This window comes from Staurois parvus, unplaced genomic scaffold (assembly GCF_062004578.1).
Source record: "Staurois parvus isolate SC_StPar_1 unplaced genomic scaffold, SC_StPar_1.0 ptg000352l, whole genome shotgun sequence".
NCBI classification, from domain to species: domain Eukaryota; kingdom Metazoa; phylum Chordata; class Amphibia; order Anura; family Ranidae; genus Staurois; species Staurois parvus.
This window is the reverse complement of record NW_028318148.1, coordinates 307,099-322,049: the sequence shown is the minus strand read 5'-3', so window position 1 is coordinate 322,049 and position 14,951 is coordinate 307,099. Positions and strand designations below refer to the sequence as shown.

Genomic DNA, 14,951 nt, shown 5'->3' with positions numbered 1-14,951 from the left:
GTTATCTCTCTGATGGATTTGTTTCATTTTTTAAGCCTTACAATGGCCTGTTTCACTTGCATGGACAGCTCCTTTGAACGCATGATGTAGGTTCACAGTAATAGATTCCAAATGCAAATACCACACTTAGAATCAATGCCAGACCTTTTATTTGCTTAATTTATGAAGAAATAATGGAGTAGCCCACACCTGGCCATGAAACAGATTTTGATTCAATTGTCCAATTACCTTTGGTCCCTTGAAAAAGGAGGGTTGGCTAACCTTAAGAGCTGTAATTCCTAAACTGTTCCTCCCATTTGGATGTACATACCCTAAAATTAAACCTGAGTGTGCAATTTCAGTCCATATCCATTACATAACTATAGCTTGAATATGTTTTGGTCAATACCTGAAAAAAAACTAAAATTGTGCCTGTGTCCAAATATATATGGACCTAACTGTGTATGTGTGTATATATATATATATATATATATATATATATATATATATTACATACGCAGTATCTCACAGAAGTGAGCACACCCCTCACATTTTTGTAACTATTTTATTATATCTTTTCATGTGACAACACTGAAGAAATGACACTTTGCTACAATGTAAAGTAGTGAGTGTACAGCTTGTATAACAGTGTAAATTTGCTGTCCCCTCAAAAGAACTCAACACACAGCCATTAATGTCTAAACCGCTGGCCACAAAAGTGAGTACACCCTAAGTGAAAAAGTCCAAATTGGGCCCAATTAGCCATTTCCCCTCCCCAATATCATGTGTCTCGTTAGTGTTACAAGGTTCTCAGGTGTGAATGGGGAGCAGGTGTGTTAAATTTTGGTGTTATCGCTCTTACTCTCTCATACTGGTCACTGGAAGTTCAACATGGCACCTCATGGCAAAGAACTCAGGATCTGAAAAAAAGAATTGTTGCTCTACATAAAGATGGCCTAGGCTATAAGAAGATTGCCAAGACCCTAAAACTGAGATGCAGCACAGTGGCCAAGACCATACAGCGGTTTAACAGGACAGGTTCCACTCAGAAAAGGCCTCACCATGGTTGACCAAAGATGTTGAGTGCACGTGCTCAGCATCATATTCAGAGGTTGTCTTTCGGAAATAGATGTATGAGTGCTGCCAGCATTGCTGCAGAGGATGAAGGGTTGGGAGGGGGGTCAGCCTGTCAGTGCTCAGACCATACACCGCACACTGCATCACATTGGTCTGCATGGCTGTCGTCCCAGAAGGAAGCCTCTTCTAAAGATGGTGCACAAGAAAACCTGCAAACAGTTTGCTGAAGACAAGCAGACTAAGGACATAGATTACTGGAACCATGTCCTGTGGTCTGATGAGACCAAGATAAACTGATTTGGTTCAGATGGTGTCAAGCATGTGTGGTGGCAACCAGGTGAGGAGTACAAAGACAAATGTGTCTTGCCTACAGTCAAGCATGGTGGTGGGAGTGTCATGGTCTGGGGCTACATTAGTGCTGCCGGCACTGGGGAGCTACAGTTCATTGAGGGAACCATGAATGCCAACATGTACTGTGACATACTGAAGCACAGCATGTCTCCAGACCTAAACCCTATTGGGCATCTGTGGGGCACCCTGAAACAGAAGGTGGAGGAGCGCAAGGCCTCTAACATCCACTAGCTCCGTGATGTCGTCATGGAGGTGTAGAAGAGGACTCCAGTGGCAACCTGTGAAGCTCTGGTGAACAACATGCCTAAGAAGAGGGTTAAGGCAGTGCTGGAAAATAATGATGGCCACACAAAATATTGACACTTTGGGCCCAATTTGGACATTTTCACTTAGGGGTGTACTCACTTTTGTTGGCAGCAATTTACACATTAATAGCTGTGTGTTGAGTTATTTTGAGGGGATAGCAAATTTACACTGTTATACAAGCTGTACACTCACTACTTTACATTGTAGTGTTGTCACATGAAAAGATATAAAATATTTACAAAAATGTGAGAGAGAGTCCATTGAACAGGCTGGGCTATGCACTGTGAATCAAAATGCTGGCTGAACAGAATTACAAACAGGTCACATTTATACATTTCACCTGTGTATTTAGGTGTTTGGAGTTCAGCCTCAGATCCTAAGATGTAGCAATCCTCCTTGACATCGTGTGGAAGCTTTTTTTTCCATTCATTAACTGGCAGTGCTAAATTTATCTGCAAATCATTCTCTGGGGGAAGTAAAAATACTTTCTTTTCCGGCTTGGAGAGTTTAGTCCCTGAAGGCACTGCAGATCCCAGAACTGGCAGTGCTTGTGACAGTTGTCTCTGCTTCAGCTTCCTGTGCTAATCCTTCACCTGCATCCATCTCTATGCCCTCATCGGCAACTGTCCTCAGGTCATAGGCCAGTTCTAGTTTATCAGCCGTGTGATATTTGTAAAAGCCAAGTCTGGTTTTACATACGCACTATAGATGCATGATTTGTGCTTTTTAAGTAGTTAGTAATGTACATTTTTTGGTACGGTATTCAATTTAAAAATAACTTTAATTGTCTTATCAGTGCCGCTGACATTCCTGTTTTGCATCAAACCTTGTATCTCTCATTCCATAAACTAATACAGTATATAATAATGTGGTGCTATATTATTTATCACTGTTCAGTATTGTAACCTTTCAGCGTGCCCTGCTCAGTCTTGCTAGACAAGGATCCAACAATTAGGCAGGTTAAATAGTCTGACGTCACTGCCTACATATGTGTTGCTGTTGATGACTCAGTAGTGAAGAGGACCACGATCCCAAAGTTTGCACAGTCAAGTTACCTGTGTCAGGTCCCAAATCTCTGTTTTTATGGGCAGATGCCAAAAGTCCAGGCCTGTTTTGCTGTGATAGTGGAATGAATATAAAATCAAATTTGTACAGTTTCATCTGCTTTACTGCACTGTGAATAAGCAAGCATGGCTGATAATCAGGTCCAAGACTCATTATTTATGTCCTGTAAAAAACACAAACGCACACGCACACGTGTTCAATATGGAGTTGGCCCACCCTTTGCAGCTATAACAGCTTCAGTTCTTCTGAGAAGGCTGTCCACAAGGTTTAGGAGTGTGTCTATGGGAATGTTTGACCATTCTTACAGAAGCTCGTTTATGAGGTCAGATACTGATATCAGACAAGAAGGACTCTGCTCAAATTCATCCCAAAGGTGTTCTATTGGGTTGAGGTCAGGACTCTGTGCAGGCCAGTCAAGTTCCTCCACCCCAAACAAGCTCATCCATGTCTTTTTGGACCTTGCTTTGTGCACCAGTGCACAGTCATGTTGGAACAGGAAGGGGCCATCCCCAAACTGTTCCCACAAAGTTGGGAACATGAAATTGTCCAAAATGTCTTACTATGCTGATACCTTAAGAGTTCCTTTCACTGGAACTAAGGGGCCAAGCCCAACCCCTGAAAAGCAACCACACACCATAATCCCCCGTTAAGCAAACTTTACACTTGGAACATTGCAGTCAGGTAAGTACCGTTCCCTTGGCAACCTCCAAGTCCAGACACGTCCATCAGATTGACAGAGAAGCATGATTTGTCACTCCAGAGAACACATCTCCACTGCTCTAGAGTCCAGTGGTGGCGTGCTTTACACCACTGCATCTGATGCTTTGCAATGCACTTGGTGATGTAAGGCTTGGATGCAGCTGCTCAGCCATGGAAACCCATTCCATGAAGCTCTCTGCGCAATGTTGTGCTAATCTGAAGGCCACACGAAGTTTGGAGGTCTTTAGCTATTGACTCTGCAGACAGTAAGCAACATCTGCACACTGTGCTCTTCAGCATGTGCTGACCCCGTTCTGTCATTTTACGTGGTCTACCACTTTGTGGCTGAGTTGCTGTAGTTCCCAGTTGCTTCCACTAACAGCTGACCGTGGAATATTTATTAGCAAGGAAATTTTACAGATGGATTTATTGCACAGGTCACAACCTATCACTGAACCACATTTGAATTTACTGAGCTCCTGAGAGTGACTCATTCTTTCACAAATGTTTGCAGAAGCAGTCTGTATGCCTAGATGCTTGATTATATACACCTGTGACCATGGAGGTGATTGGAACACCTGAATCCAGTGTGTATATGTGTGTGTGTGTGTGTGTGTGTATATATGTATATGTATATATATATATATATATATATACAGTATCTCACAGAAGTCAGTACACCCCTCACATTTTTGTAAATATTTTATTCTCTCTTTTCATGTGACAACAGTGAAGAAATGACACTTTGCTACAATGTAAAGTAGTGAGTGTACAGCTTGTATAACAGTGTAAATTTACTGTCCCCTCAAAATAACTCAACACACAGCCATTAATGTCTAAACTGCTGGCAACAAAAGTGAGTACACACCTAAGTGACAATGTCCAAATTGGGCCCAAAGTGTCAATATTTTGTGTGACCACCATTATTTTCCAGCACTGCCTTAATCCTCTCAGGCATGGAGTTCACCAGAGCTTCACAGGTTGCCACTGCAGTCCTCTTCCACTCCTACATGACGACATCACGGAGCTGGTGGATGTTGGAGAATTTGCACTCCTCCACCTTCCGTTTGATGATACCCCACAGATTCTCAATAGGGTTTAGGTCTGGAGACATGCTTAGCCAGTCCATCACCTTTACCCTCAGCTTCTTTAGCAAGGCAGTGGTCATCTTGGAGATGTGTTTGGGGTCGTTATCATGTTGGAATACTGCCCTGCGGCCCAGTCTCCGAAGGAAGAGGATCATGCTCTGCTTCAGTATGTCACAGTACATGTTGGCATGTAGACAAGACACACTTGTCTTTGTACTCCTCACCAGCTTGCCGCAACACTCGCATGACACCATCTGAACCAAATAAGTTCATCTTGGTCTCATCAGACCACAGGACATGGTTCCAGTAATCTATGTCCTTAGTCTGCTTGTCTTCAGCAAACTGTTTGCGGGCTTTCTTGTGCACCATCTTTAGAAGAATCTTCCTTCTGGGATGACAACCATGCAGACCAATTTGATGCAGTGTGCGGTGTATGGTCTGAGCACTGATAGGCTGACCCCCCACCCCTTCAACCTCTGCAGCAATGCTGGAAGCACTCATATGTCTATTTCCCAAAGACAACATCTGGATATGACACTGAGCACGTGCACTCAACATCTTTGGTGGACCATGGTGAGGCCTGTTCTGAGTGGAACCTGTCCTGTTAAACCGCTGTATGGTCTTGGCCACCGTGCTGCATCTCAGTTTCAGGGTCTTGGCAATCTTCTTCTAGCCTAGGCCATCTTTATGCAGAGCAACAATTCTTTTTTTCAGATCCTCAGAGAGTTCTTTGCCAGAAGGTGCCATGTTGAACTTCCAGTGACCAGTATGAGAGTGAGAGCGATAACACCAAATTTAACAAACCTGCTCCCCATTCACACCTCAGACCTTGTAACACTAATGCAGGCCATAGATGGGTCGAAAATCGGCCGATTTTTCGTCCGAAAATAAAATTGGCCGATTTTCGGATCGTTAGTGGGCTATTTGTTCGGCCGTTTTTTGGTATTTTGGCAGATTTTTTTTTATCGGTAAAGTTGGAAAAAAAATCGGCCGATTTTGCCGATCGGCCGATTTTCGCGGCAATGATGGGCAAATCGGCCGATTTTTTAACCGATAAAAAATCTGCGCATGAGCAGTGACCTGCAAGAGGAAGACAAAAAGAAGAGGATGATGATGATGAAGAAGAAGAGGATGATGATGATGAAGAAGAGGATGATGAAGAAGATGAGGGTGATGATGATGAAGAAGAAGAAGAGGATGATGATGAAGAAGAAGAGGAGGAGGATGATGAAGAAGAAGAGGATGATGATGAAGAAGAAGAAGAGGATGATGATGAAGAAGAGGATGACGAAGAAGAAGAGGATGACGATGAAGAAGAGGATGATGATGAAGAAGAGGATGATGATGAAGAAGAGGATGATGATGAAGAAGAGGATGATGATGATGAAGAAGAGGATGATGATGAAGAAGATGATGAAGAAGAAGAGGATGATGATGATGAAGAGGAGGATGATGATGATGAAGAAGAAGGATGAAAAATAAGAGGAATTCCAGTACGGCAAAAAGTGTCCCTGCAGAGAGCTCCGCTATTTCTTTGACAGTTCCTTGACATTTACAGCGGTTGCAACAATGTATCTATTTGTTTCCGAATAAAAACATCTGTATCCTAAATGGATACGAATAGATACATTGTTGCAACCGCTATAAATGTGAAAGAACTGTCAAAGAAATAGCGGAGCTCTCTGCAGGGACACTTTTTGCCGGCTGTAGACGGGATGAAAATCGGCTGATTTTTTTTTTTTTTACCATTGTTGGTAATGTCGGCCGCTTGAACGACCGATTTTTCGTTTTTTAAAAGAAAATTCGGCCGTTTTTCTCCCCGTCTATGGCCTGCATAAGGAGACACATGACACCGGGGAGAGAAAATGGCTAATTGGGCCCAATTTGGACTGTTTCATTTAGGGGTGTACTCACTTTTGTGGCCAGCGGTTTAGACATTAATGGCTGTGTGTTGAGTTATTTTGAGGGGACAGCAAATTTACACTGTTATACAAGCTGTGCACTCACTACTTTACATTGTAGCAAAGTGTCATTTCTTCAGTGTTGTCACATGAAAAGATAGAATAAAAGATTTACAAAAATGTGAGGGGTGCACTGTGAGATACTGTGTGTGTGTATATATATATATATATATGAAACTGTTGGACTAGTGGAAGTCATTTAATTGTCTCACTTGATTTATTATGGCACTTTTGGCTTGTGTCGTGCAGGAGTTCCCAGAGAGCCTGGACGATTTCTTGCTGCCACCTGACGACGATTTTGCTCAGGATATATACGTTATCGGGATTCAGGAAGGAAGCCCAGACAGGTAGGTGAACCTGAAAACTGCCAGCTGATGTCTGAAACGTGCTCCTCTTTTACCCCAAATTTGTAATTAGCACAACTACGTATACAAATATATATCAATACAAATCACAGTGAATAAAATAAATAAAACTAATACTGTATTGCAAGCTGAACACTTGTTAGTGAATTTCCGCCCTTCTTGACATCCCCATGTGGATCAGTTGTAGACTAAGGCTTGGCATTATCGACTCACCCGCCTACTGAAGAAGCCCATTATGTGGGCGTAATGCATCTAGGGAGGAGGAGCCGATCTCTGCCATGATAGTTTGCTGCCATCTTGCTAGCGGAGTGGTGAGCAATTGGATCATTGGAGTTTTATGCTGATTGTACATGAGAATTATGCAAGTGTGAGTTTAACTATAGGGATGAAATACAGTCCTAAACGGAGAGCACTATATTCTGGCCTTTTTATAACCTGTTATACACATCCATCAATCCCTGAGCATAAGCTGAGGAGAAGAGGGATATCGCCTGGACCAGAAGTGGATTTGGGGACCAGAAGGGGTGCTTTATTTTGAACGAGATGAACTTCCAATGATATCTAGAAGGTGAGCAGGTTTTTCACCTGGTGTGGTGGAGGTGCAGTGATTGTGTAAGGAAGAAGTGAACACAGCTAAGTTACTTGTAGAGGCACATGTGTCATGGAGATTCAATTGGATGTTCACATTTTGGACTTTGGTTATGTATATTGTTTGCACTAATTGATCTTCTATGCTGTTTTAGGGAGGGTAGAATTGCTTATGTTGTGCTGCACTTTTATTTTCATTAGTGCTTCTCTTTTAGTTGTCTTTTGGATAACACATTGTTCCCCAGCTCCTGAGTGCACATAGCAATATCAAATGACAAAACCTTGTAACTGCTTACCTTTCTCCTGAGAGGCACTACTATTCTACACTGCTATGAACAATTAGGATACTGATGGCAGCATGTGTATTTACCACCAGGAAGTTGATAGGTTAGAAATCAGACCTCAGGGAACATTTTAGCTCTGACAGGGTACAGCCGATATGCAGACATGTATGACTCGTGTATTAAAAAAAAATAATAATTTACAGTTAGCCTATTTTATGAATGATTCAAACTGTGTGCAGAAGATTCCGGAATTCATTCTCGCTGCATCCTTGATTGAAAGGGTAGGTAAACCTTCTCTATGTTTACAGGAGGGAGTGGGAAGTCCGGCTTCAGGAAACTCTGGGACCGCATTATGTCCTATTGCACTCGTCTGCCCATGGCGTCCTCTATCTCTCCATCTTTATTCGCAGGGACCTCATCTGGTTCTGTTCAGGTATGATAAATGTGATTTTCGCAGCATGCAAACCAGTTATTGGGGCATTATTGCAAATTATACCATTCTCTACTGATTTGGTTACTCTTGCATCATTGTTTCCTTAGAGGTGGAGTCTTCCACAGTGACCACACGCATTGTATCCCAGATCAAGACCAAAGGTGCTTTGGCTGTGTCCTTCACTTTCTTCGGAACCTCCTTCCTTTTCATCACTTCCCATTTTACATGTAAGACTGATAACTGGGCAGTAAAGTATTGTATATCAGCAGTAATCTTTCATTCCTATATCAGTCTGGCTTTGTTAAACTGGTAAATGATTAGCTGGTTGGGTTACATCACACATCTTGAATGAGCCCAGATGTGACCCACACCATACGTCCCTGCTCTTTTTCTTTCTCACATTATTTAAAATTGTGATGTAAAAAGTACAAAGTATTTAATGGTACAAAAATAAGCTAAAGCAGGGAATGTCTAAATGGTGAAAGATAATTTGCATACAGTGCACATATAGATTTCTAAGTCCAATGTTGAGGTTCAGGAGGGCCCCTGGCCCTGGAATTCCATGTGCCTCTTTGAATAGTATAGAGGTATGCATAACTGGACATACTGGGGTTTATTTACTAAAGCTGGAGAGTCCAAAATCAGACTCCCTTCTGCATAGAAACCAATCAGCTTCTAACCTCAGCTTGTTCAATGAAGCTTTGGCAATGAAACCTGGAAGCTGATTGGTTTCTATGCAGAAGGGAGTCTGATTTTGGACTCTCCAGCTTTAGTAAATAAACCCCACTAGTTCTGACTCTGAAGCTAGAAGTCCGTATTTGCACAGATTAGTGTAGGACCAAACTTGATATAAAAAGTTTTAATTGTGTCATTTGGGGGTGAGCAAGATTGGGGTCTGAGGGGATTTTCTATTGTGCATTTCTGCACTGACATCTTAAACTCCACAGTGTACTTTCTCCATTGGCAATTTCAGGCTTCACTCAGTTTTTGTAAATTGGGGTCCTGTTATCTATGTGCTGGATCTGCTGTATTTACAAAACTCTGCCTGATTTTTGTTGTTGATCATCAATTACTTACTGAATCTCTCTCACACTTCTGATTTGCAGCTGGAGATGGAAAGGTGAATGAAAGGATTCAGGACTATAAGAAGATTGTTGAGGGTCTTACACTACCTCGCAGTGTCCCTGATACAAACCCATTCCGTTCTGATCCCTGTGAGTATCAAGTTGGACACAGGGAGACTAAAAGTCAGCAGTAGAGGGGAAAAAAGTTGTCAGTGTCTCACATAGCAACCAGTAGGATTCTTCTTTTTTTTCCTAAACAGTAGTGTAAATAGAACAGCTTCAGTGTGATTGTCACCTTCAGTGCTACAGATTATGGCCTGAAACTTTTGTCGTTGGCAACATGGGACTCCACATTAGCCTGCAGCTTCCTTACTGCTTCTTTCTTTACATTTTTATTGAAATTGTTATTAAACCCAGGACCCTGCATTCACTATATCTGGTTTCCCATAGTATAAAGAACATAGAAATGCAATTTTCTCATCAGCAGTTAGAGCAGTCTTGTGACTTCTATCAGTGTTGAGCAGAGCACTGGTTAAAGCTTGTAGGAGTTTTAATTCTGCTCTAGGAGGATACAGAACCCCTGTCCTCTGTCTGGACAGTGCTGATTGGCTTTGTGCTGATCACATGCATTCTCCCAAGAAAATAAAACCTCTCTAGCAATACACAACAACTGAACATGTGCAGTGTGTCTCCACACCATATGTCTTATCAGGAGATAAGAAGGGTAGGATCAGAGAAGTCAGGATCAAACAGCATTTTTACACAATGCAGAGGATTAACCCCTTAGGTTCCACAGTGAGTATAACAAGCATGCTTTACTGCAAATACAGACTGATTTTACTGTTGTGTGTTTAGTAACACTTACAAGTACTTAAGTACAAAAAAGTACCATTATTGCAGCTAAATTATGGATTTGTGCATAAACCTTTAACTGTGTTTAGAAATAGTGCTAATATTACACATGAAATCTGTTTTTTAAATGGTTAGCATTTTTCCATTCTATTTATCTTTTCATCCTCTGTATATGTGTGTGTATGTATCTATATATATATATATCTATATCTATATATATATATCTATATATATATATATATGTGTGTGTGTGTGTGTGTGTGTGTGTGTGTGTGTGTGTGTGTGTGTGTGTAGTATGAGTATATATAAAGGAGTGATAATGCTTTTATTAGTTTTCTCAACCCTTTTTCAGTCAAGGCACCCTTTAAAATTATGGACAGTCTTGAGTCACCCCATTTTAAAATGTGAAAAACTATTCTAATAGTTTTATATAACGCAGCAACATCCACACATGTAGGACACCCAACGTTAGAGGGGATTTATTCTTCCAAAGCAAATACACTTTTGCACACTGGTACTGACTAGTATTCCATGGTTTCTCTTCTCCCTCAGTTTTTCTCCATCACTGAGCTAATGTGACCCCAGCACTGATGGAGAGGGGCAGGGGAGGGTCAAACCTGGATGCTGTGCAGACAACCGACATCCTCCTTATCAACTGATGATGTAATTGGTTGTCAGGACGCCAGCAGCTAGAAGGTCGTAATGGTGCACAATGAAAACCTGTGGCTTTGTGGTAACTAAAAGGCAGGCTTGATCCACCTGCTGGCTTTTATACAAGTTTTGGGCAATTTTTAGACATTTTGCCAAGGCTCCCCTGAAGAAACCTCAAGGCACCCTGGTTGAGAAAGGCTGGCATAGGAAACACAGCCTGTGTAGTGTCTGTGCTGTGTTGCCCCATTTAAAAAAAAAAAATTTCAGTAATCGTGTTGCCCCATTTTTATGATGCATCTCAATACAACTCTATACCTCTCTGAGAATGCAAAAACTTGAATCAATTCGGAATGAAATCAGTTGTTTTATACTTGTCGTAAATTTCTGAATGATTTCACAGTGGTCTGAAACTAATGCCACTGAACACAAGCTCAAGGCCAATCGACACAGGATGATAAAAGTAATACTAAAGGCTATATTTAAAAAAAATATATATATATATATATATATATATATATATATATATATATATACACACACACACTATATTGCCAAAAGTATTGGGCGAGCCCTCCAAATCATTGGATTCAGGTGTTCCAATCACCTTCATGGCCATAGGTGTTTAAAATCAATCACCTAGGCATGCAGGCTGCCACGTAAAATGACAAAGCGGGTCACCACATGCCGGTGCGCAGAAGTCTCCAACTGTCTGCAGAGTCAATAGCTAAAGACCTCCAAACTTCGTGTGGCCTTCAGATTAGCACAACAGTGAGCATCAGGTTCCCCTCACTGGAACTAAGGGGCCAAACCCAACCCCTAAAAAAACAACCACACACCATAATCCCCCCTCCACCAAACTTTACACTTGGCACAGTGCAGTCAGGCAGGTATAATTCTCCCGGCAACCCAATACGTCCATCGGATTGCCAGACTGAGAGAAGTGATTCGTCACTCCAGAGAACACGTTTGCACTAGAGTCAAGTGGTGGCATGCTTTACACCACTCCATCCAACGCTTTGCATTGCACTTGGTGATGTAAGGCTTGGATGCAGTTGCTCGGCCATGGAAACCCATTCCATGAAGCTCTCTACGCAATGTTGTGCTAATCTGAAGGCCACATGAAGTTTGGAAGTCTCCCAGTTGCTTCCACTTTGGTATAATACCACTAACAGCTGACTGTGGAATATTTAGTAGCAGAAATTTCACGGATGGACTTTTTGCACCGGTGGCAACCTATCACTGTACCACACTTGAATTCACTGAGCTCTTCAGAGCAACCCATTCTTTCACAAATGTTTGTAGAAGCAATCTACAATATATATATTTATTTCTTTTTTCCTGCTCTGCATAACAGGAGAAAAATGACTGCTCTTCGCTCATTGCACAGTTTCCCACTGGCACTGTCTGTGACTTCTTCCTACAAGCGCCCCCTTAGCAAGCCAGCTGCTAAGAGGGCACCTTTGCACATGCACCAGAACCGAGCTGTGTGCATCCATAGATGCACAGTGCTAACAAGCCAAACCCCCCTCTCCCTCCTCACAGGAGTTTGACTGATGCCTATGGCTCCCGCTGCTCTCTGTGTCTCTTGTGAATTCAGGAAGTGAAAGGAGCAGTGCCGCAGACAGGATCGGTGGGAGGAGTTGGATAAGTGTTTAGGGATGGGGGTGGGTCGGATAGGTAGTGGGGTGTTTTTTACCTTAATGCAGAGAACCCATTAAGGTAAAAAAAAAATGCTTAGACTTTAAAACTACTTTAAGCAGTGTGTATTCAGATACTAGACCTCTATCTCCCACCTCCATCCACCATTCCTCCTTCGTAGCAAATATTTTGATGAGTTTTTATGCTGCCAGTTATACCCGATGGCAAGGGTAGACCCATTTCTTTTTGTAGGTCTTTGCTTTTTATTTATCACAGAGTAGATATCCGGATAATAAATGCCTGTATTTACTGTTAATGATGATCCAGTCTAAGCAATGCAGCCACCCTGTTCTTCTTTTTTTTTTTTTTTTTTTTTTTCTTCTTTGCTCGGCCCACAAGTGGATGCCACTACACGATTTGACGAAGTCTTCTGGTTTGGTGACTTCAACTTCCGGTTAAACAAGGATCGGAATGGCGTGAACTCTATTCTACAACACAATCTAGTGAAGGACATGTCCCAGCTGCTGCAGTACGACCAGCTCATCAAGGTCATGAACGGTGGTAAGATATGGAAACAGAGCTTGTGTATAAACCTTGAACTTCCTCATACATCACCATCTTTGGGGCACCTAAAGAAGCATTTGCTTCACTTTCTGATACCTGCGCCATCTAGTCTTGGTGCCTATTCATTTGTGTTTTTTTTCCAAGCAGGGCCCCTTAATGAAAGTTTCCTTTAATGAACTTCAACTTGGCAGTTGATTAGATCACACAAGCTCATCCTTGAGCTGCAGTTTATTTGCACATCTTTCAGCTGGTACAGTTGGTAGTGAGAACAAATGGATTTCAGATGACTAAAATATTACTACATTAGTGTGTTTGTTTCATTATGTTTTTTTTTTTATAAATCTACAGGCTCCATATTTAAAGGGTTTCAAGAATCAACAATTGAGTTTCTTCCTACGTACAAGTTTGACATTGGCTGTGACCAATATGACACAACGTCGAAGCAGAGAACGCCTTCATATACAGTAAGAACATCTCAGACTATATTTGTGCCTGCTGTGCCTTAACAATATTAGGAGTCACACTGTGTCTGTGGCCACCCCCAGTATTGCATCCTTCTGATATCTAGAGGTTCATAGTAGCTCAGCGATACCATGTTAAGATTATAGTTTTTACTTGTGTATGGGCATCTGAGCTAACATCAGTGCTGCTATTTTATATTTGTCATCATAGGACAGGATTGTCTACAAGAGTCGCCAAAAAGGAGATATCAAAGTCCTGAAATATGCCTCCTGCCCGCTGGTGAAAACATCAGACCATCGGCCTGTGTTTGGGTTATTTGAAGTGCGGATAAGACCTGGAAGAGATAAGTACGTTTTGATGAATTGTGCTGAAATTGTCCACGAAGAGCAGATAACTTAATTTTAGGCTGACAAGAGCAGAGTGACAAGTGACAAACTTGCAGATTTCCTACAGACCCATTACCACCTCATTACAAGTGCAACTGACTTGGCTTGTATCCTCTTTTAAGTAAATCTGTCAAGCATGCTAACCTGTATTAGTTAAGATCACTGGAATTGTCAAATGCCAGCCCGTCTACAAGTCGCCAAGGCTCTGGCATTGGGCTGCTCAGTGTGCAAAATTGGGGATTGTTCTCCCCTTGCAGAGCAGTTGAGGTTCTGCTCACAGCAAGACTGGAATCCAGGGTCCTCCCAAAGCAGAAAGTAACTATTATGTATACTATGTGTATGGCATTTATAAATGTGAAATATATATCTGTGCAAAAATGCTATAAATTGAGAACTTTCAGAAATAGAAGTGTTTAATAGTTTGTTTTTATTTACTGATTTTGTTAATTGATAAAAACAAAGTAAATTAACAGAAGAGATATCCAAATCAGATCAATATTTGGTATGACCACCCATTGCCTTCAAAACCGCATCAATTCTAGGTAATCTTGCACACAGTTTTTGAAGGAATTCAGCAGGTAGTTTGTTCCAGACATCTTGGAGAACTAACCACAGATCTTCTGTGAATGTAGGCTGCCTCAAATCTCTCTGTCTCTTCATGTAATCCCAGACAGACTCCATGATGTTGAGATCAGGGCTCTGTGGGGGCCAAACCGTCATTTTCATGTCTCCTTGTTCTTCTTTATACTGAAGATAGTTGTTAATGACATTGGCTGTATGTTTGGGATCTTTGTCCTGCTGCAGAATACATTTGGAGCCAATTGCATACCTCCCTGATTGTATGTCATGATGGATAAGTATCTGCCTGTATTTATCAGCATTGAGGACACCATTGATCCTGACCAAATCTCCAACTCCATTTGTGGAAATGCAGCCCCAAACTTGCAAGGAACCTCCACTATGCTTCAATGTTGCCTGCAGACACTCATTGTACTGCTCTCCAGCCTTCCAGTGAACAAACTGTCTCCTGCTGCAGCCAAATATTTCAAATTTTGACTCATCAGTCCAGTGTACCTCCTGCCATTTTTCTGCACCCCAGTTCCTGTTTTCATATAGAGTTGAGTTGCTTAGCCTTGTT

The 14,951-nt window shown here is 41.8% G+C and overlaps 1 protein-coding gene across 2 annotated transcripts in view; it reads left to right on the top strand.

Moving 5' to 3' along the window:
- The window catches only part of INPP5E (inositol polyphosphate-5-phosphatase E), a 48,700-nt gene that overhangs the window by 27,553 nt on the left and 6,196 nt on the right, over nt 1-14,951 (top strand). For both annotated transcript variants that reach the window (XM_089684654.1, XM_089684655.1), the window contains 7 exons: nt 6,776-6,873; nt 8,072-8,196; nt 8,304-8,423; nt 9,303-9,410; nt 12,801-12,962; nt 13,314-13,429; nt 13,638-13,774. In XM_089684654.1, coding sequence (XP_089540780.1) covers nt 6,776-6,873; nt 8,072-8,196; nt 8,304-8,423; nt 9,303-9,410; nt 12,801-12,962; nt 13,314-13,429; nt 13,638-13,774 — 866 coding nt within the window. The remainder of the gene's footprint in view (nt 1-6,775; nt 6,874-8,071; nt 8,197-8,303; nt 8,424-9,302; nt 9,411-12,800; nt 12,963-13,313; nt 13,430-13,637; nt 13,775-14,951) is intronic.